Below are 23,232 nucleotides of genomic sequence, written 5' to 3' on the forward strand. Positions count from 1 at the left end.
TCACGATGCTCAGTGCAAGTGGTCCAGTGCCGCTTCGATTTTCGTTGATCACGTGTTTCTCTGAAAACAATAAGTGCTCCGGCATGCTTGGAGCTTCATGAGAAATTGCGCTGCCAACTCGATAAAGCGTTGAACTTCAGTGTCATATGTAGCCTAATCACTACAATATTTAACCATTACAGTTTTTAAAAATTGCTTGCACACAATTATTAATTATTAATAATTATGGCTCCTTTTCTCTAAACTCCACACACAAAACACACACACACACACACACACACACACACACACTCACCATGCAAAACAATCACACATCTCTTTCGAAAGCAAACATTTCCTTCAAAGCTATTTCGTTTTTTTGCATACTTTAAACACCATCCATCAAATGTTAGCCATACACACGTCAGACTACACACAGATGTGAAGAATGTAAAACATCTTTTGCATGTTCAGTATGCAGTGAAGTGCACAGGAGTTTGTCACACATAGGCTATGTGCACAAATACACGGTATAGCCTACAGCATGTGCACAAAATATATGAACTTCACAGTTATGTTTGTAAAGGTGAAGGAAATAGTTTTATACATTTAATCAGTGATTTCCAAACACTTATAAAACAGAAATTCCAACTTAAAAACATTGGAGCTGTCAATATATATGACAGTTTTTTTTCTGAATTGCTACATTTCTTGAAACCATAACTCACTTTCTTTTAAAACCTTTATCACAAAATCGAATTTCAAACCACATTCAGAAAACCTCTGACTCAATTGCCTCAAAACCATTTTATCTGTGCTCAAAATCAAACAGTGCTTTCAGATCATACACACATGAGTCAATATTATAAACACTACAGATCAGACATCAAAACATAGAGAACACAGAATCCAACGCATGCAGTTACAGGAAACATGTATATTGTAACAAAGTAAACAAATTTTGCAATTATGTAAAAAAAATTCTGTATATTGTGTACTGTTAAAACTACAGAACTCTGATCATGAAACTAAGTAAAATATTCTTATTATACTATTTAAATATTATCTTACTAAGACATATTGGGAGATATAGAGAGATAATTATTACAAGCTCATTTTACCTTTAGGCCATATACAGTAAATAACATTTGCACCAAACTGAATAATTTTGCTCAGGTGCTGAGGTGTTTTTGACCTCCTCAAGTATCATGAACCGTTTTAATTGGTCTTTTCATGGTGTTGAAGAAGAGGGCTGGTCGAGTGTCAGAATAAAAAGCATCTTCTTCCTCTTCCTCATCACTCCTGCTTCACTGCAGACTCACACAACATCTCTGAACCTTCTGATCTGAGCAACAGATAACATGGTAAGTTATATTCATACTTCTTCATCTCTTAATACCATCATTAGTGGATCTGAAGCAGAATCGTTGTCTCATCCAAACAATGCTTTAACATAAAAAATAAGCTCCTACAAAGCCTTAAAAGAAGACTTCAGAGAAGCACAGAACACAGCAAACAGAAGTACTTGCAAACAGAAGCAGAAGTAAATACTTAAAGACCACATGTTTAAAGTACTAGGGGCCTGTTTAGCTTTTGTTTAATGCCAGGTTCTGGAACAACTTACCCAAGTTTTGTGTACCTTCCAATAATTTGATTAAGGTTTCAGCTAAGGGTGCTCTGATCAAGATTTTTGGGAAGATACCGATCAAGAATCTGATAACGGGGTCTATTTGAAGACTTCTTTTTATCATGTAGCATTATCTATAGTGATGATCTATCTATCTATCTATCTATCTATCTATATTCTATTTACACACTCATAGTGGCTGTTGTCAGACAAAAAATCTCATTGGATTATTACAATTAATCACAAAAGAAATGTTTGGAAATGTAAACGGATATTTCCTACTGACACACTACAGCAAAAGATATAATATAGATATAGTTCACAGTGCATTAACTAATGTTAACAAATAGGCCTACAACTTTTAATTATACAGATTTATAAATGCAGTTAAAAGTGCAGTAAATAAAAAGTGCAGTTCATGTTAACCAAAGCAGTTAACTAATGAGAGCTTATTGTAAAGTGTTACCGTTAAAACAATAATAAAGTTGCTTTATCAAAAAGACAATTTATAACACCCAATCTAAAAAGTAATTGAACAGTCTGACAAACGCTGAAGGGATGAAAACAAATTTAAGCTTTCCACACAGCACGGGAGTAATAAAATGTAAAATACATGCACATAATTGGTATTTAGAAGACAAATAAATTGTTAAAAACTTACGTGCTCTCGTTATGTTTTACAGTTTTTCTCAGTCGCTTTGGTGCATTTCTCACATCACTATTTACATTTGCACAGCAGATAATGCAGTTCTCAAAACAATTAGTACAAACTGCAAAACCTACAGTAGTTGATAAATCCCCTTGCTCATCACCCCCAATTTTGGCAAGTGCTGCATACATGACATACCCAAAATAAAAAGGTTGCTGCTCATAAGTCATTCTGAATAGACACATAACACACATATATTTAGAAAGCCAACCCTTGAGAGTTTATAGTTCAAGACTCAAAATTAACCAGACTGTTATTAACATTGAGATATATAAGCTCAAACATAAAAACAAAAGCAACAAATATTAAGAATATATTTATTAAATGTATAAAAATATTATTTGAATTTAGGATAGCAACTTATAACCACAACTAAAGTGTAGCCACAACTGTGGTCATGCTTCATTTCAAATCTGAGTATGTTATCTCTAAAATTATGCATTTTATGAAGCCTATTGTGAGACCATGTCAGGGGAGGATTTCAGAGAATTTTTTTTAGAAGGCTACAAGTTTCTCATCAAATCCTGTAAACACCCATTTACTGTCTCTGACTCATGTCTGGCAGGAGAACTGACCCATTAGTGTTCTTTTCATTTAAATCGACCAAACTCACACCTTTGCCGGCATGAAACTTAATCTTCATTATTCTTTTATCCTTATTCTTTTGTTTGAATTCAGCCATTACAGCCTTTCTTCTGGCATAATGCTTGGCCATCGATAGCTATGTAAATCGTGAATACATGATTAATCCTTAAGTCTTGTTAAAAAACAAACAATACAAAACTATTATTGGAACTTTTAAATGCGAATTATTTTTATAAAATGATTGTATGGAACTGAAAGCTCCTGCAGCAGGTGCATTAGCACAACAGGTAGCCTCAAGCTACATGACACAATTTAATTTATTAATATTACACTTTTCTTTAAAGCTCACTTTTAAATACCATCGAGTATTTGTATCATATTCCGGTCGCGGTTTAAAATTGTTTCAAGTCATAAAATTATTTTGAAATATGTTATATTTAGCATTTTAGATGAAGCTATGGGCTATCATTACCTAGCATATGCATTCTGTAAACATTCTTTATTCATATGAAAACCCCAAATCGCACGAAAATCACCCACAAAACACAAATACTTCGTATCGTGCATTTATTAGTTACTTGTTTCAGGTGAAGAGATGTCACTTTCGCTTTGTTATCATGGATGTGCAGAATCAGGAAGTGCAAACATACGCGTCATGCAGAAGAGGTCACGTTGAATCACGTGAAGATGATTGACAGCTGGTACAGCGAATAATAAAGATTTGAGGTCAAGTATGACGCAAATCAGGAAGAGGAGAAACACATCTCGCTCTGTGCGCTGTTTGAGCTCTAAAGATCGCATAATTCAGTGGAAAATGAACAGAATTTTTATTATGTATGATCAAAATATTGTACTAACATGTGATAATTAATCATTTTTCTCCAAATATGCGCACTATTGGACTAATAACCCTGGCGGATGCTGTTTATTATATGTATTTGACCACAAATAAACCGGAGAAGACGAGAATGAATATTTTGTGAGTGATAATTTCTATTCAAAATAACGATCGTTACAGATGAATTATTTTGCACTCCTGGCATAAATTAAGAAATTAATGTCACTGCAAACCACTTAAATCATAAACAGTTGTCAAATATCGAAGCTGGAGTCTTAAACCTTCCTTATGATGCTGAGTTTGTCCAGATCAAGTAAGAGTGTGATGTTTTAAAGAGTAATGAATTTTGAACAACGTTAATTTCGGATCACCAGTGATCCTATGATGGGTAAGGGGGTTGATAACCTGCAAAAGCGTGTCACTTGCTCAAAATGGATAGCTCATTCCTCAAAAGCAAGTATTCATGTCAATGAAAGTGTCAGTGTCATCAAGATGAAAAGTCCTGACACCATCGTTTATGAACAAGATAGTCAAATGGCTTTGTCATGTTTTCATTATGACAGTTTACTCTGTAAATGTTTTCCAATGATAAAAGTCAGATCTTGGTGACACTACCTGAAAATGCTCAAGACAGCACTATATACTATTGGCACAGCCATTTGAAAAATACAGTAAAGTTACACATTACTGTTTTTAGCGAGGTAACTGAGTACAAGACACTGAATATGTATGTTTCACATTTTTACTGCATATGCTCTTTGCAATTCTAATTTGTTCACAGCATTGTGCAAAAGAAAAAATACACTCTTATTTACAACAAACATAAACCCCCTTTGGGTAGAGTTGTGCAAAACTGTAAACAACATTGCAGTACAGATTGGAACTGAACATACAACATACATAGTACTGTAATCATTCATGCATATCCAGATGTTCCTCATCAGTGAAAGCTGAGATTCACCTGAGAGAAATTGTTCAATTTAGGAGACATTTTCAGGAAAAAAAAAGATTAAAAAAAATGTGTCAAATTTACTTGACAGATTTTGACAACTAGTTCAACATTTTTGTGTGTAATGACTCAAGCAATGAAATGAGGACTATTAGTTTTATATGGAATGACTATTCATCATTCACAAGTATAGTTAATTTTGACTGACATGACATAAGCAAATGATAATGTTATAAAACAGCAGAGAGTTGTATGAAAGCAACTGATGCATGTCCAAAAGCATTTGCAATTTGTTGGAAGGAATGAGAAACTGCTACTATGATGTGCACAAATGACTAAATTTTGTGGAGATTGAACTAACTGTTGTGCAAATGTAAATAGTGATGTGAGAAATGCACCAAAGCGACTGAGAAAAACTGTAATAACTCCGCCCCTTCACTTTCTGCCTGGGACGTGTGGCCTGGTTTGTGTGTCAGCGCTTTAAAACTACATATCTGTGTTTCTCTTAGTGTATTCTTTTTCTCAGCTATTTGGTCTTTTATCTAAAGGCATTCATGGTTCCATCGAGAATTCTCATCTTCCTCTGCCTGCTTCATCTGTGTGTTCAAGGCATCCAGGGCAATGTGAACACTGCTGCCCTTGCTAAAATGATCAAGTATTTTGATGACAAGTAAGTTTATTTATACTATTTAGTAAATTAAATAAAATCAACATATTAAATCAGCCAAATACAGGTCCGCTAAAAATTGTGGATGGTGGAAAGTTGCATTCTTATTAACAAGGCAAATACATAACTTTAAGTTTCTTAAAAATTGTGATAATCTTATGTCTTCCAGTGTCCAGCCAAAGACCAAGCCTGATGTTCAGTACGCAATAGCGATCTCTGTCCCACAGTCTCAGTGTACAGATGAAAAATCTGATATCCAGAATGTGTTCAGCAGGGAGGATGCAGAACATGTGAGAAATATTCTCACTAGAGGAGAGAAATGTGTGCTCTGCACTCCATCACAAAATGTCATTGCTGCACGACCAACACCAAAACCAAAGGATCTTGCTGCACAAACAACACCAAAACCAGAGGAGCATTCTGAGCATTTTCTGCTCTATCCTTTAAGTAATTCTCCAATGGACAAACTTCTAGCAAATACAGATCAGAATAGCTGTATAGTTTTCTATTCGTACAACTCACCTTGTGTGACTAAGTGCATTCAGAGAGATAGCAATATTTTGCCAGGTCTTTCAAACTGGAAGAATATCAGAAAAGAGGCAATGGATGTTTTTGTCTTTAAAAATATCTGGCACAAGGACGCCTGGAGGAAGGATCTGGACAAAGAACTCCTACAGATTGATGAAATAGTGCCTCTTTATCGGTGTGACATCAGCAATAATGTGATGGGATGTAAAAAATGTGAGGAAAAGAAAAATAAGAAAGAGCCTTTCTGTCCGCTCGATTAGAAGGTATAACTTTTTCTTTTCCTGAAAATGCTGTAAGGACTGCCCAATCGGTCCGACGACAGTTTCCGATAAGCGGGTGAAGGTTCACTGCGTGTTACTGTCTTTTCAGCGTGGTAAAGTAACTTAATTCCAATTAATCTTTTATCTGACTTCATTTTTATCACAACCTCAAATTCATTTATACAGTATAATAGTTTAGCAGCACTTTTTTTTTTTTTTTAACTCTGTATCTATATCTATGCTCTTTACACTTACTATCCTCATTCACTCGGGTGCCAAAGTCGCAGGGTCCTCACACCGGCCCTTCACATTATGCAGGCCCATGATCACAAACTCGCCAGTCTGATCAATAACCAGAGGTTATGGCTAAAGCAGTTCAACAATGCTGCCCACGTCTGCTATTGTTAAAAAGTACCCATGTAGCCCCCTATGGCCACCTATATTATATATAGGCTATATAACAACTTAGCTAAAGCCCAAACAATAACCATGGTTAGTACATTTAGATAATGCCGCTCCAACGCTTGCTATTACCTCAATAGTATTTTTATCTAGCCCCTAATGCGACTGCATAACAACTCTAGAATCCCACCAGATGTGCCTCACGCTTCATCTAACCTGAGATCTAGTATTTACTTTACCCTGGACGGAGCTTTGCGGTAACAATGGATACAACGTAATCCACTAAAGTTAATAATTTATTATGTCAGGTAAATGTATCATGCCAATTACATAATCAGTTCAAAGATAATCCATAATAACATCAAATGCTCAGAGATAAAGAGTAAAAGATGTACCTGACTCAGGAAATACATCTTTCAGACACTCTGCATTACGGCCCGATCTCATTACAAAATCGCACCGAGCCTCTTGAGGCTCTCTTATTCTATTTTCGTAAAACTTTTTTTTTTTTTTTATCTATTTTCCTTAAGTACTCAGACCGGGGCAGAAACATCCTCCAAATGTAAAACATTTGCTAACAATGGGAACGAGATGGGGAAGGGAGAGAACTGTAAATTGGGAGGTGATCAACTAAAGTGGGATTGTGTCTCGAATGGGGATTTCTCAGAGAGTTGCCCTCTTTTCCATTTCTTCCAGTTTTTCCAGTCTTACAATGCCTGTCAGTGATTAAACGGTGGTGTGTTAATAATTGATTTCCTTCTTTCATAAAACCCAATTTTTCACCACACACACTTCTTCAATTAGTATTCTTGCAAACCTGTTATGTGCCTGCCTAATAAAATTGATTTTAATCATGTGTTCTTTTTTGCATTTATTTATTATAAATGTGTCTAGACTTTGCTTTACTTGCTATTGAGTGCTTGTGCTTCACACGAAACTTATAACACAACCGTATCTTTGAAAGAGTTATTCCTCAGAAACTATCATATATCCACCATTTATGGCATTACGTTATGATGTTTTGTAAGACATGGTTTTCCTGCTAAGAAAAAAAAAAGCTGAGATCAAACACCCTGCAATAAAACTATAAAACTCAATAATCTGGAGAGAAGATCTCACTAGGACACTGCCTTGCCCAAACTTCTCTCCTTGTTTTTGCCTTGTGAATCTATTGTTTATTCCCCTTTCATGTTTGGTATCATTTTAAATGTCTTGGTAAAATGGTCTCAATTTCATTGCAGTCACTGGTATTATAAGAAAGATTGAAAACTTTTTGGCTGGTGAAGTCTCTTTAAGTTCTGTCATGACAACTCTCGGAGTGATTGGCATGGTAATAAGTATGACAATGTTGTACAGTATGTTTGGTGTTTTGGTGGAATAGATCTGCTACACTGCTGCAGCTGCAGAGCTAGTACGGGACTTGCTACTGCCAATACATACACGACACGCTGCTGTGAGCAAGTAAGACATGCTGCTGCTGTACAATATAGCGTACATGCATTACCCCCCAACAGAGCAGGTGATATGGTATTTAACAATACAATACAAGCCGAGTGTACTGTTCGTCAGAAAATCCCCCACCCCGATTAGATCTACCACCATAACATGTATAACAATGTGCAAACAAAACACAAACAACACAACGTACTAGCGTACTGTACAACACAACTCGTACTGCTTCTCCGAAGAGCCATAGGAACGTGTGTATGCGCTGTCTATGTGTGCCTGGCCCTTTAGTTTTGAGTATGAGAAATGGGGCATATTGGTCTAGGCGGACTAGATCTGCCTACCCAGTATTACCCCAAGCAGATCTAGCCGTTAGACATGTGGGCATGCCATGAGGTGCATATAAGGCGCGTGAAGCATCTCGCAGTGTTGGCCAAGCCAAAAAAGTGCATATGGCTTGTCATTAGGGTGACACTGACCACCCGTCCCGCGTAGCGCGTGCGCGCACAGCGTTTGAAGCCCAATTCACGCGTCACGCAAATTGATACCGAGAGGGCTTTTTATGACCTTTGCAAAACGTCCTTCTGACATGGAGGGAGGGGAATACGAGGTCAATCGTATTTTTTTTAAATACTTTTTTTTTTAAATGTTCCTGTGGTGTTGAGCAACTACAATTCCTGTTAATCCTATAAATGTATATTATAATTTATTAATTTATTTAAAGTAAATAAATTGTAATGAAAAATAAATAAAATTAAATAGTAAATCTTAAGTGGAAGTACATCTGTCAATTCATTGAATGTTCAAAATATTATGAGTCTTTATTTAGAAAAATTACACATTGGTTGGCCTATTCATGAGCATACATCAAAAATTACACGTTTAGGAGAATAGGGCATTATTAATACTATGCAAGGTGGTATGTGCTAGAAATGGGTAAACCACTATCAGTGAGTCTGCCAGTGGGGCACCGCCGCGCCAGACAGTGTCCCACATTGTCCCTCAGAAACATACCCCTTGTCCCCCCTTGGGCTTATTAGCAGGTGGTCACCCTACTTGTCATTATGTTAAAGAACTTTTTATACATAACATTCTCTCTTCATTCGCTCACTCTGTACTTCAACCTGTCAAATGGAAATCATCAATTGTTATTCCTGTTCCAAAAAAACGCATCCATCAGAGTTAAATCACTACAGGCCTGTATCATTAACCTCTATCATAATGAAATGTTTTGAGAAAATCGTCAAAAACATTATGCTTCCATTACAACATCTCTAGATTGTCTAATTTGCATATAATCAGAAGAGAGGTACTGATGATGCAGTGGCCTGTCTCTTACTTACGTTGTCTACTTCAACACCTGGACATCTCTGGGAATTATGCCAGACTTATTTTTATTGACTTTATGTCCGCTTTCACCAATACGTTGACATATTGTCATCCACATATTGTGTGGCAATAAATTAAATGTAGTAATAATAATAATTATAATAATAATAATACCAACAGAGTTGTTTGATGCAAGTAAATGGTGCTCTAATTATTGTGTGTGTGTGTGTGTGTGTGTGTGTGTGTGTGTGTGTGTGTGTGTGTGTGTGTGTGTTAGTAAATGGACTTGAACTTCCATAACCCCTTTTAGTGTGGATTCAAACATTCCAATCATGCAAAATTAATTCACGTGACTGGAAAGAAAGGGAACTTGCACAACTACTTCCGCGTTTTACTTATTACATCCTGGAGTTTCTGGTTACAGCGTTCAGCACACCTACACACATGAGAATGCAGATTATCACTATGTGTTATGGCTGCCAATTGATTAAAACAATGAATCGTGATCTCTGCATTAATTAATTTGAGCCTACTGAAATGTTCATATATTTTATTTCCAACTGTGCATTCTGAATAATAAATAGGCTAAATGTATTTACCCACTAAGCTCCAGCAGTCCTATGCTCGTCTTCTCATTAACAGTGTTTTTCTCTTTCTGATATTTCATACCTGTTGAGTTTACATTTTGAATTTGACTAAGAAAAAGGATTGCATTTCTGTGCTGGTGCTTTTATTCCAGTCTTTTAAAGTAGTTGAATGAATGAATGCTTGGTAGGTGCCTTTAATGATGTTAAAAGATGTTAAACAGTAACACACCGAATGACTACTTTGAATATTAATTAAGATTTTGGGCATAAACATGTAAATAGTAAAAAGACTGACATTGAAAAATGACACAGAACAGTGTTTGAAATATTTAATTCAAATAAATAAATGTTCATACTGATGTTATTCATCTGTTCTCACACACTTCAGCGTCGCGGTCACTAGACGAACACTGACACCGTGGGGTGAAATATTGGCATATGTTTAACAGCTTTCTCAGATCGGTTTGTGTTGGATTAAAACTTCATGTTCCGATGAGTTTGGAAAAATCTCTACACAGTAAACATCAGAATATCCCTTCTCCATCCTACAAATCTTCTTGCGGACACTCATATTAGGTGGCATTTAGTCAACTCAATGACTACAGTACATTGAAAATACACAGAACCGGAAATAAGTGAGATGTACTATTTCAAAACGGAAGTGCGTCACAAAGCTCAGTGCAAGTGGTCCAGTGCCGCTTCGTTTTTCGTTGATCACGTGTTTCTCTGAAAACAATAAGTGCTCCGGCATGCATGGAGCTTCATGAGAAATTGTTCTGCCAACTCATAAAGCTTTGAAACTTAAGTGTCATATGTAGGCTAATCACTACAATATTTAACCATAAAAAATTTTTAAAATTGCTTGCACACAATTTCTGAAACTATGACTCCTTTTCTCAAAACTCCACACACAAAACCACAAAACACACACACACCATGCAAAACAATCACACATCTCTTGCGAAAGCAAACATTTAATTCAAAACTATTTTAACTCTTCTAAAAATTGTTTTTTTGCATAATTTACACAGCATCCATTATGTTACATGTGGATGTGAAGAATGTAAAAAATCTTTTGCATGTTCAGTATGCAGTGAAGTGCACAGAGGTTTGTCACACATAGACTACATGTGCACAAATACATTGTAGCTGTCATGACGCACTGGAAAAAGGAAGCAAATGCAGGCGATCTCAAGAATGTATGTTTATTAAACACTTAAACACAGAAGTTCAGACTCAGGCAGATGGTGAGGGTCAGACGGCTGAAGCAGGGTGGCGCAGGGACTAGATGGTCGCGATGAATCCGGCGGTGAAACGGCGTGAAGGTGAAGACAGGATCCAGACACGAAGAACACACAGCACAGGACTCCAGGAAGAAACCAACTCACGGGAAACAGGAAACACAGCACAAACATCGACCAACGATCTGACAATGAGAGAAGAATTCAGTGAGTCTTTAAAGGAACTGGAGATGAGTGGCAGCTGGCGCCGAGCTGATTACAGATGAGATGATTGACTGATAATTGATACGGTGACACTCACACACACACGCACATGGCACACAGACAACAATAACAAATGCACGAGACAAGCAGGAAGCAGCGCACTCATGAACCGTGGCAGTACCCCCCCTCCTAGGGACGCCTCCTGGCGTCCCCAGACTCCCTTACCTGTCGATGGAATTCATCAATAAGGGAGTGATCTAGTATGTCTCTCGCAGGAACCCAACTTCTCGCCTCCGGACCGTAACCTTCCCAGTCCACCAAATACTGGAATCCTCGTCCCCTCCGCCTGGTGTCCAGAATACGGTTAACCGAATACGTCGGTTCCCCATCTACAAGACGCGGCGGTGGGGGAACCGGTACAGGCGGGTTAATTGCTGATCGAAACACAGGCTTAATTTTGGAGACATGGAACACGGGGTGTATCCTCCTGTACGCTGGAGGAAGGTTGAGGCGGACTGCCACCGGACTAATAATCTTGGTGACAGTGAACGGGCCAATGAATTTGGGTGCTAACTTATTCGAGACGGAACGGAGAGGAATGTTCTTAGTAGAAAGCCACACTTTTTGACCGACGACGTAAACGGGAGGCTTAGACCGGTGGCGATCGGCGTTAGCCTTAGTGCGCGCCCCCACCTGGAGTAGAGTCTCACGGGCTCTAGTCCAGGTGCGGTGGCACCTCTGGACAAAAGCGTGTGCGGAGGGAACCGCGACTTCGGATTCCAGACTGGGAAAAACAGGTGGCTGGTATCCTACACTACCTTCAAACGGAGAAAGGCCCGTGGATGACACTGGTATCGTATTGTGGGCGTACTCCACCATAGGCAGTTGTTGACACCAGGAAGTCGGATTCTTGGAAACCAAACACTGTAACATTCTCTCTAAATCCTGGTTGGCTCTCTCGGTCTGGCCATTGCTCTGAGGGTGAAACCCAGAGGACAGGCTAACAGTCGCGCCCAGTAATTTACAGAACTCTTGCCAGAATTTGGACACAAACTAGGGGCCCCTGTCAGAGACCACGTCAATCGGAAGGCCATGTAAACGAAAGACGTGGTCTATGACGGCAACCGCTGTCTCCTTGGCTGATGGCAATTTGGGCAAGGGAATGAAATGAGCCGCCTTCGAGAACCGGTCCACCACGGTCAAAACAACCGTGTTGCCCTGGGAGGGCGGGAGGGCGGTAATAAAATCTAGAGCGATGTGGGACCAGGGTCTCGAAGGGACTGGCAGCGGTTGGAGTAACCCATCTGGCGCGCGATTGGAAGTCTTACCAGTGGCACATACCGAGCAAGCCAATACAAAATCGTGAATGTCGCGGGCCATCCGTGGCCACCAGAATCGCTGCTTAACCAAAAACCTCGTGCGATTGATTCCTGGGTGACAGGCTATGTTGGAACAATGACCCGACTGAATAACCTCAGACCGTAGTTCCTCCGGCACGAATAAACGGTTCGGTGGGCACCCGACCAGGGGCGTTACCCCTTCTAAGGTCTTCTTGACCTTCGATTCGACCTCCCATACAAGTGTGGAGACAAATAGACTCTCCGGTAAAATGCACTCGGGAGTAACCAGGCGTTCGGAACGATCAAAAAGACGCGATAAAGAATCGGGTTTAATATTCTTGGAACCCGGGCGGTACGAGAGAGTAAAATCAAAACGACCGAAAAAAAGTGCCCACCGAGCCTGCCTGGAGTTTAACCTTTTAGCAGTACGAATGTATTCCAGATTCTTATGATCGGTCCAGACAATAAAAGGTACCCCCGACCCTTCCAACCAGTGGCGCCACTCCTCCAACGCTAGTTTGACGGCCAACAACTCTGTTACCAATGTCATAATTACGTTTGGCAGGAGACAGACGGTGTGAAAAATACGCGCAAGGATGCATCCTCTCGTCCGTGGGGGAACGCTGGGACAACACTGCTCCTACCCCCACCTCTGACGCGTCGACCTCCACCACGAACTGACGTGAGGAATCAGGGGCGATGAGAATTGGGGCCGAAACAAAGCGGTCCTTGAGTTTGGCAAACGCGGAGCCAGCCGCGTCTGTCCACCTGAACGTAGTTCGGGAGGAGGTCAAGGCGGTCAGAGGTGCGGCTAGTTGGCTGAAATTACGGATGAAACGTCTGTAGAAGTTGGCGAATCCCAGAAACCTCTGCAGGGCCTTGCAGGAATCTGGAATTGGCCACTCTATCACAGCCTTAACCTTGTCAGGGTCCATGCGAATCCCCTCGGACGAGATAACGTACCCCAAAAATTGAACCGACTGTGCGTGGAATTCGCATTTCTCCGCCTTGACAAAAAGCCCATTCTCTAGCAACCGCTGAAGCACTCGTCAGACGTGCTGCACGTGTTCCTGGAGAGATGAAGAAAAAATCAATATGTCATCCAGGTAAACATATATGAACTGATCTACCATATCTCGCAGCACGTCGTTGACGAGTGCCTGGAAGACCGCTGGACTGTTGGAAAGCCCGAAGGGCATAACCAAATATTCAAAGTGTCCCCGGGGGGTATTAAAGGCGGTCTTCCATTCATCACCCTCCCTGATGCGGACCAAATGATAAGCATTGCGTAAATCCAGTTTCGTGAAGAGAGTCGCTCCCTGCAACCTCTCGAAGGCTGAAGACATCAACGGCAAAGGAGAAGTATTCTTTACCGTGATGTTGTTCAGCCCCCGGTAATCAATGCAAGGTCGCAGGGATCCGTCCTTCTTCCCCACGAAAAAGAACCCCGCCCCTGCAGGAGAAGAGGAAGGGCGAATGAACTTGGTTGCCAGAGAATCAGAAATATATTTCTCCATGGCCTCCCTTTCTGGAGCAGAAAGTGAATACAACTTGCCCTTAGGCGGAGATTTACCTGGCAGTAGATCTATAGCACAGTCGTAGGGATGATGAGGAGGAAGAGAAGCAGCTCGAGACTTACTAAACACCTCCTTCAGGTCGTGGTACTCCTCGGGCACGGTTGACAAGTCCGCTGCTTTCTCCTGTAAGACAGACACGGAAACAGACGAACAGGCAGACAAAAGACAAGACTTATGACATTCAGTGCTCCACTCATTGATAGTTCTGTGTTGCCAGTCTATTTTGGGATTGTGTTGAGTGAGCCAGGGGTGTCCAAGTACTATGGGGGCCAGGGGGGAGTCCATGATGTAGAAGGTGATGGTTTCAGTGTGGTTTCCGGAGGTGGTGAGTGTGAGGGGGGCAGTGGACAGGGTGATGACGGGGAGGTCTTGGCCGTTGAGTGCGTGGACAGAGATGCGTTGGGTGAGTGGTTGTAGAGGAATGTGGTGCTTGATGGTGAAGTGATGATCCAGAAAATTACCTTCGGCCCCTGAGTCCAAGAGTGCATGACAGTGGTGTTGGTGATGCGACCATCTAAGTCTAACCGGGAGGAGAGTAGATGTCGCTGATGGTGTTCCTGAGGTCTTAGCAGCGGAGATCCCACCCGACAGTAGCCTCATAGTTACTGCCGGGCTGGGCCTTTTAACGGACACGTGTTCAGAAAATGTCCAGATCCTCCACAGTACAAACAAAGGCCCAGGGATCTCCGCCTCTCCTTCTCCTCCCGGGAAAGCCGAGCTCTTCCCACCTGCATGGGTTCGGTGTCGTGGATGGTGCTGACCGCGTCGGTGCCGCTGGACCTCGGGAAGTCGAGGAAGTGGACTGGAAGTTCGGTTGGCGCGCGTCGACTCATCCGGCCAAGCCTGGAGTCCACCCGCAACGCCAGCTCTATCAGACCATGGAGGGTCGTCGGGAGGTCCAGGGCGTAGATCTCCTGATGTACGCGGTCAGCCAGCCCATGCAGGAACATGTCCCACTGCGCCGTGTCGTTCCATTGGCACTCGGCGGCCAGGGTGCGGAACTCAATGGCGTAGTCCGATACAGAGCGATTACCCTGTCTGAGTTCCGCCAGCCTCCTAGCAGCCTCCTTCCCGGCCGCCGTGCGGTCGAAGACGCTCTTCATGGCTTCCGCGAGTGCCTGGAACGACGTGCAGCAAGGGTCTCTATTCGCCCACACCGCCGTGCCCCAAAGGGCCGCCCTCCCAGTCAGGAGAGTGAGGACAAATGCCACCTTAGAAGTTTCCGTGGCAAACGTGCGTGGCTGTAGGGCGAAATGCATCTCACAACGGGTAATGAAAGCACGACAATAATCAGGTTCTCCAGCATACCTCTCAGGAACTGGCATACGAGGCTCGGACTGGGAGGGCGGATCAGCAGGAACGGGAGGCACGAATGGCGTGGGTGGCGCAGTGGGCATGCGCAGATGTTGAATTTGCTGGGTTAGCTCGGACACCTGCGCCACCAGTGCCTGTATGGCACGTCCGTTGTTGTTAAGCCCCTCCTCTTGAGCGTCCATTCGCTGAATGCTCGTGCCGATGAAAGCTTCCATCGATATCTGGGTCTCGCCTGCTGCTTCCATCGATTGGTCAGATCGTTCTGTCATGACGCACTGGAAAAAGGAAGCAAATACAGGCGATCTCAAGAATGTATGTTTATTAAACACTTAAACACAGAAGTTCAAACTCAGGCAGATGGTGAGGGTCAGACGGCTGAAGCAGGGTGGCGCAGGGACTAGATGGTCACGATGAATCCGGCGGTGAAACGGCGTAAAGGTGAAGACAGGATCCAGACACGAAGAACACACAGCACAGGACTCCAGGAAGAAACCAACTCATGGGAAACAGGAAACACAGCACAAACATCGACCAACGATCTGACAATGAGAGAAGAATTCAGTGAGTCTTTAAAGGAACTGGAGATGAGTGGCAGCTGGCGCCGAGCTGATTACAGATGAGATGATTGACTGATAATTGATACGGTGACACCCACACACACACGCACATGGCACACAGACAACAATAACAAATGCACGAGACAAGCAGGAAGCAGCGCACTCATGAACCGTGACAGTAGCCTACAGCATATAGGCTATTCACAAAATGGATTAACTTTACAGTTGCTTGTAGAAGGTGAAGGAAACAGTTTTATACATTTTGTTTAATCAGTGATTTCCAAACAATTATAGAACAAAAATTCCAACTGTTTCGGTGATGGGAAAGGACTGTATAATTTGACTGGTCTTTAAAAGGTTGTGACCACCAAGGGGCATCGATTAGAATGCAGACAAGATGTTCTGTTGAGGTGTTTTATTAAAATAAAAGTTTAAATGTGTGTGGTTCTGAAACAGAGATACAGGCATAAATCAGTAAATGTAGACACTTATTACAGGCCTAGCAAATATATAATAAAACAAACACAATTAAGAAATTAAATTATAGTTTTGTTATGTATGATTTAAATGCTGTGTTATAATAAATGCTTATTACTAAGTACATACATAAATTTAGTAGTACACTATATCCCTGTTCAAAGATTAATTTGCTGCACAATAACTGCAACAATATACGTACAACATACTAAATTCAGCTGAACATATAATAATTATGAGCTGCAGAATTACTCCTTAAATAAACAACATTACACATTGTGCAATAACAACAAACATTATTTCAATTGAGACACATAAGGCTTGCAGATCTCCATCTCCATTAATTAACAGCGTTCTCAATAAACACACGAGCAGTGCGAAGCTCCGCCATTATACAACAACGAGCAGCAACATGTCACGACATTATTGTGAGGTAAAAACAACAACAAATTTCAGTAGGCCTATACTTACTGGTAGTTGCACGCACACAATACTTGGAACTCGTAAATAAGTACAGCAACACTATCTTAGATTATCTATATAAAAATTAATATATATATATATATATAAACTGCACAGTCTTTCGACGCCAGCGCTATCTTCCAAACGTTTCCGAAACTGAAACTGTCTGCTCCCGCGAACCGCATAGCGCAGTGATGCTCCTGATTGGCTGATTCTCAAGCAGCCAGTTTTATCTGCCTGAAAAAGGTCGTCCTTCGTCACACCAACTTAAAAACATTGGAGCTGTCAATATATTATTAATCATAATTCATTTTAGAATGTCTTTGTAATGAGCATGTTAACACTGCACGAAGTAGCACGTTTCCGGACCGTTCAGGTCTGCACAAAACCCCGTAAACGCCACGATTCCGGCAGTTTTCGTGCTCTACCGTGTCTGGTTTCTTGACACGGCCAGAAACGTTCCACTTCGTCTGCTTCCGTTTCTCAGTCCGTTCATTAACGCGATAAACCTGGACGGAAATGTTCACTCACTCACAGGTAAATCCCCGTTCTTGTGCACGCGATGTTAAATCTCCACAAATTCCAGGGAACAAGCAGTTAAATCTCCGGAAACGGCCTCATGTCTAAATAAACTTCTATAATTTACAATATCATTTATATATTTTAAATGCTCCTGGCCTTCAACATAAAAATATGTAATTTTAGCTAATCAACTTTGTCAACAGAGCCACAAACACAGCAAGAGTTTATTTTTCAACTCTAAACACATTCTCACTCACTAAAACACATTTTGCGCTGTGATGCACTTTTGTTTCAAAATGCTAAACACAGGCAGGCAAAAGTTGAACACAACTAGCTACAACACAGTTGTCATCGTTTACACACAACGACTCAGTTGTTCACACTTATTTCTAATGATGAGACCAAACCAACTGTACATCATACAAGTCAGTTCAGAGTGCCAAAATTGACTCAAAATGTTGCTCTGAATATTGACCAACAATGGATGGAAACAATACAAGAGGGAGAGGAGGAAGAGTGTGTATAAGAGGAGGTGAACGAGGATGAGGATGAGAAAGAGCAGGTGTGGAGAATGTTGTCAAGGCTGGATCTGCTTTAGGTTGTTTTTCTCTTTTCCTGCAGAGACGGCAGTGTCTGAAATGTGGAGAAACTCCTCTGGCCGGACCAACATGACCACATGATGCTGAAGCAGAATAAAATCTCTCTCATTGACCTTGATTCTGCAGTTGCACAACTCTTCTGAATGTACTGTAACATGCTTTTCATTTAGAGTTTTTTTTTTACTGTCTGTATTACACAAGTACTGAATATACAGACATTCAATACTATACAATATCCAGTACAATACTATACTTGCAGTGATTACAGTATTTATTCACATTAACACTGTAAGTTGTCATTACTATACTTTTTTACATAATTGCAAAATTTGTTTACTTTGTTACAATATTTTTTTTTTTTCTGTAACTGCATGCTTTCCATTTTTTTGATGTAGTGTCTAAGGAATGATCTGTAGTGTTTATAATACTGACTCAATGTGTGTGTATGATCTAAAAGCATTGTTTGATTTTGCCAGAAGAGTCAGACATTCTCTGAATGTGGTTTGAAAATTTGGTTTTGTGTTTAATGTTTTGAGAAATTGTGTGATGTTCTCAAGAAATGTGTTTTAGCAATTCAGAAATACTGTATATTGTTTCCATCCATTGTTGGTATCAACATTCAGTGCAACATTTTGAGTCAGTTTGGGCACTCTGAACTAACTTCTTGTATGTTGTTGAGTCGTTGTGTGCAAACGATGACAACTGTGTTGTACTTGTGTTTAAATTTTGCCTGCCTGTGTTTAGCATTTTGAAACAAAAGTGCATCACAGTGCAATGTGTTTCAGTGAGTGAGTTTAGAGTTCTGCAAATAGAGTGCATTTGCAAACAGTGTCTTAACTACCTGAATGTTTTACTGAAAGAGTGATTTATTCGACAAATTGGTTTAGGCTATTGAGAAAATTTGTTCAGAGAATGGGATTTAGTGTTTTAGCAATTCAGAAAAACTGTATTAATCATAATTAATTTTAGAATGTCTTTGTAATTAACATGTTGCATTCAGTTCAGACAACATTTAGAGTGTTAACAATGTCTTACTGCAGAATACAAACATATTTTCCATTATTCCCCACAGCAGCATCAAAATGTTCTTTCAGTAATGGGCACAGTAATACAGTACTTTCAGTACATTAGAAAGGCCATTATATCAAGTAGGCCATTATATCAAATAGAACTTACTCACATAGTATGTTATTTAACTCATACTCCAATGTGTTTCGTGACACTGGTTTTACTTGAAGTATAGCACCCTTGACAGGTTCCAAGAGCAGATGTCAACTAAACAAAAAAGACATTTGTCATCTCTGACAAATGATAAGATAGATTTTCAGGTTTGGTTTCAAATCACTGTAAATATCCTCTTCCTCCATCATCATTTTTGTTATTTGTGTTCTAAACTTTCTCGGAGTGAGAAAGCGCTCCAAATGATGCATTCCCTGAGTGAACTTTTCGAAAGATCCAGACTGAATCGCGAACCGATTCAAAGCATATTCCTTCTTGACTGAATTTGAAACTACTTAAAAGAGTGATTTATTCATGATAAGTAATGCAGAGTGCTATATTGATTTAAATTCCAAAGAAATAGGCAAACATGCTTAAACATAGATGCAGAGAAAGCCAATAATCTTTTTTTTCTCATCCATAACTGATTCTTTCTAAGAGCCGTACAAACACAAAATGCCAATGACATTATTGAAGATTGTGAAAGTCAGTGATTACCAGGGCCAGATTTACTCAGACAAGCTCATTGCCGACTCATTTTCTGTCAGTTTATTTTCATGAATTTAAGTGTGTTCAAAGGATTGTGGGTGATTTAAGGCCGAGAAAGATACATCCAATGCGTCCTTCAAAACAGGCCGAATAAAGGACACGAAACGAAGGCTGCCTACCAAGGATCCTTCAAATCGAGATGGCCTTTAGCAACATTTGATGACAGCTGAGATATGCAGCCTTCGTTTGAGAAACACCCATAGTCTTTTAAAGAAGAGGGCTGGTCTACACTCAGAATAAATCCCATCCACTTCCTCTTTCCCCCTTATCACTTAGAAATTTGAAGTAACAAACAACATGGTCAGTGACATTAAAGGCTCATAACACACAAATAGTGTTGGTGGGAGTAGTAGGTTTTTTTCACTTAGAATGTTTTTTTTTTTGTTTTTTTTTACTATGCATATTGTATGAATGTATTTTGTTTTTCTCTGTGTGTGTGTGTGTGTGTGTGTGTGTGTGTGTGTGTGTGTGTGCTGTTTTGTGATTTCAGAAGTTCACTGTGTTTCTGAGTGGACTCCTGCTGCTCTTCCTGCTTCCCGACTGGACAGAAAGTGTTGAAAACACTGAAGACACTGTGGACATCAATACTCTCGCCCGTATTATAAACTTCTTTGAGCAGAAGTAAGTCTTCTCCTTTTTATGGAAAAGTAAAAGCTCAAAGTTTGCATCAAAAGTTAGCAATGAGGAAGTAGCAACAAGAGGGCTTTTCACACTGTCATTCTGAACAGCGTTTTAACCGCAATAGAGGAAGGTTTTACACTTGTAATTTAGAAGCAGATTTGACACTGCTTTTTATTCAGTGTTATGACCATTGAAAGCATTAAATTCCTACCTTTATAGTCTGAAAAGTCTATTCTGGTAAAACTTGACAGCAGTCGACAATTTATAAATGATAAATCTAGAAACAATGTGAAACGTCAACTTATGGATACCCATGAATAAATTGTTAACCCTGGGTAAATTATGAGTGAAACGTGAAGTGATAACCTACGCTGGTGTCGAAGTCATCCATCCGCGCTCATCTGCGGTTGAGTAGAAATCTGAGACACGACTGACATGCGAGACGGAGCGGAATGCGGAAAATTAAGTGTATACATGAGCCTTTAGAATGACCCAGGGTTTACTATTTCAAGTGTGAAAAGCCCTAATAATGAGGTAGCCTAGTAGAGAAATGAAAAGTGATTGGTTGATAATTTTTTTTATAGTAATCATTAATCACATTAAACAATATTAACAGATACAAGAGAGGCACTGAGAAAAACCCCCGTCAGTACGCTATCGCCATCAACGTGCCGAAGGAACAGTGTCAACAGAACTTAAATCTGAACACCTTCCTGACTCAGGAGAATGCTGTGAATGTGAAAAATGCTATTAATGATGACTCAAAGGCACTTTACCAAGGATCAGAGCTCATCGCTGCAGGAACTAAAAAGGATGTTGATGGACAGCAATTCAAAATGCATTCAGAGTTTCTCCTGCTGAATCCTGCTGGCAACTCACCCATGAGCAATCTTTTGAGTAAAAGAAAAGAAGACAGCTGCTCCGTTTTCTACACCTTTAATTCTCCCTGTGTTAAAACATGTCTGAATGCGATAGGCAGTCACAACATTTTAGATGCTCTGGAGAAATGGAAAGAACATGATGGAATTAAAGCTTTTGTCTTCAAGAATTTCTGGAGGCATGACATTAAAAAAGATCTTCAGGATGATTTTAAGCAGATTGTGGCTCATGTTCCTCACTGTAAAAACCAGAATGAGTGTTATGCTTGTAATGGGGAAGGAAACACTCCCATAGACGAACACTGTCTGCCTCCTCCTCCAAAAAAGACCAATATTGAACTGTAACATTACAGGTATTTTCTTTTCTATATGTGATTCTAAATTAAGATCTACCATCTTTTGTATTAAAATTCAATATGCATAGATTAACGAGTAAAATCCATTTAAAAATAATCTTGCTGTGGCAATCGTTTTTGCAAAAAATATATTATGCTCCATTGCGTTAGAAAATAACGTATACTACCTCCTAACTAATCTGATATCGTCAATGTCATATAAAAACCTAAAAATTTGCTGAAACAACTGTGACATTTTACCTTGTTTTTACAGCACTGCGACTAATGAATTTAAGTCTTTCTTTCCCAGAAAACCGAATTTAAAACCAGAATATTGGGCCTTATATAATGAAACAAATTAGATTAAATATTAATATTCAAGAGGGTTGCCAACAGGTATGTTATGGGTTAGTGGTTGGTTAGGTTAGAATTGAATAGTTAGTGCTATAAAATAGTTGAAACTGCTAAAAGAAAAAGAAAAGAAACAAATCAGGTCCTAAATGCGGTCCTGAAACTGCAGTCTCTGGTCTTTCCGGAAATTCCCACTTGTAATTGGTCTTAATACGCCTTTGAAAGCACTTCTACCAAAGTTACATAGTGCACCTTTAACAAACTCACATTAACAAGAGGAAGTATCGGCTCTGTCTTGTGCGACAGCTTGTAAAGGAGAAGGAAACATTCCCATAGATCAGGACTGTCTGCCTCGAACTACTTTACCACTTAATCACTTTACTTAACAGGTTAAGCTTGAAATGAGTCTACTAGTAATGAGTAATGATTAGTCTTGTAGGTCGCAGTAATGGATTGATGAACAAAGACTGACATTTCATTCTTACAGAGATCTAATCAGGTTAGAAAACCACCTGTTCATGTGCGGACTTAAAAAAAAGGAAGACAGAGAAAAGAAAAAAGAAAAACATGTTTGTAAAAAAAAAGAAAGAATGGTAGGCTATGCCTTGAATTGTAAAATGGATTGTTAATTGATTGCTGTTTTTTTCCATTGGGCTGGTGTGAATTGTGAATTGTTGATAATTATTTGATGTTAATGATGTAAAATAGTTTTTTTTTTTTTTTTTTTTTAAGCTACACTGTGTGATTTTTACCCCCATCTAGCGGTGAAATTATATATGACTACCCAGTGAATATTAGCTTCTGTTCCTCTCAATAGGCTTTATGCCCAGCTCCACTACTTCCTGAACTTCAGCCAGCTCCTTTGTTTCCTGTCTGCCATTATTGGACAAACTGATTAATCCAGGTGTGCCTGACCTCAGTAGTCCCAACAACACTAATCAGACACACCTGGATTAATCAGTTTGTCCAATAATGGCAGACAGGAAACAAAGGAGCTGGCTGAAGTTCAGGAAGTAGTGGAGCTGGGCATAAAGCCTATTCCAAGGGCGTTTTAACTCCTACGGTGGCCGTATTATTCCAA

General features: G+C 40.0%; 1 protein-coding gene across 3 annotated transcripts; it reads left to right on the forward strand.

Annotated features, from left to right (window-relative positions):
• Positions 1-1,273: 1,273 nt before the first annotated feature.
• LOC307167631 (uncharacterized protein) lies at positions 1,274-22,726 on the forward strand. Of its 3 annotated transcripts, none has more exons than XM_079886889.1 (3): positions 1,274-1,343; positions 20,457-20,587; positions 21,204-22,726. In XM_079886889.1, exons 1-3 carry the CDS (start codon positions 1,341-1,343, stop codon positions 21,808-21,810), a joined length of 741 nt encoding a protein of 246 aa, XP_079743015.1. In that variant the 5' UTR covers positions 1,274-1,340; the 3' UTR covers positions 21,811-22,726. The 3 variants fall into 3 exon arrangements, with proteins under 3 accessions (XP_079743015.1, XP_079743014.1, XP_079743016.1); XM_079886888.1 differs by lacking the exons at positions 20,457-20,587; positions 21,204-22,726 and adding exons at positions 5,236-5,357; positions 5,524-7,394 and having other exon boundaries at positions 1,287-1,343; XM_079886890.1 differs by lacking the exon at positions 1,274-1,343 and adding an exon at positions 20,234-20,266.
• Positions 22,727-23,232: the final 506 nt, after the last annotated feature.

This window comes from Squalius cephalus (genome assembly GCF_949319135.1).
Source record: "Squalius cephalus genome assembly, chromosome: 11".
Taxonomy (NCBI): Eukaryota; Metazoa; Chordata; class Actinopteri; order Cypriniformes; family Leuciscidae; genus Squalius; species Squalius cephalus.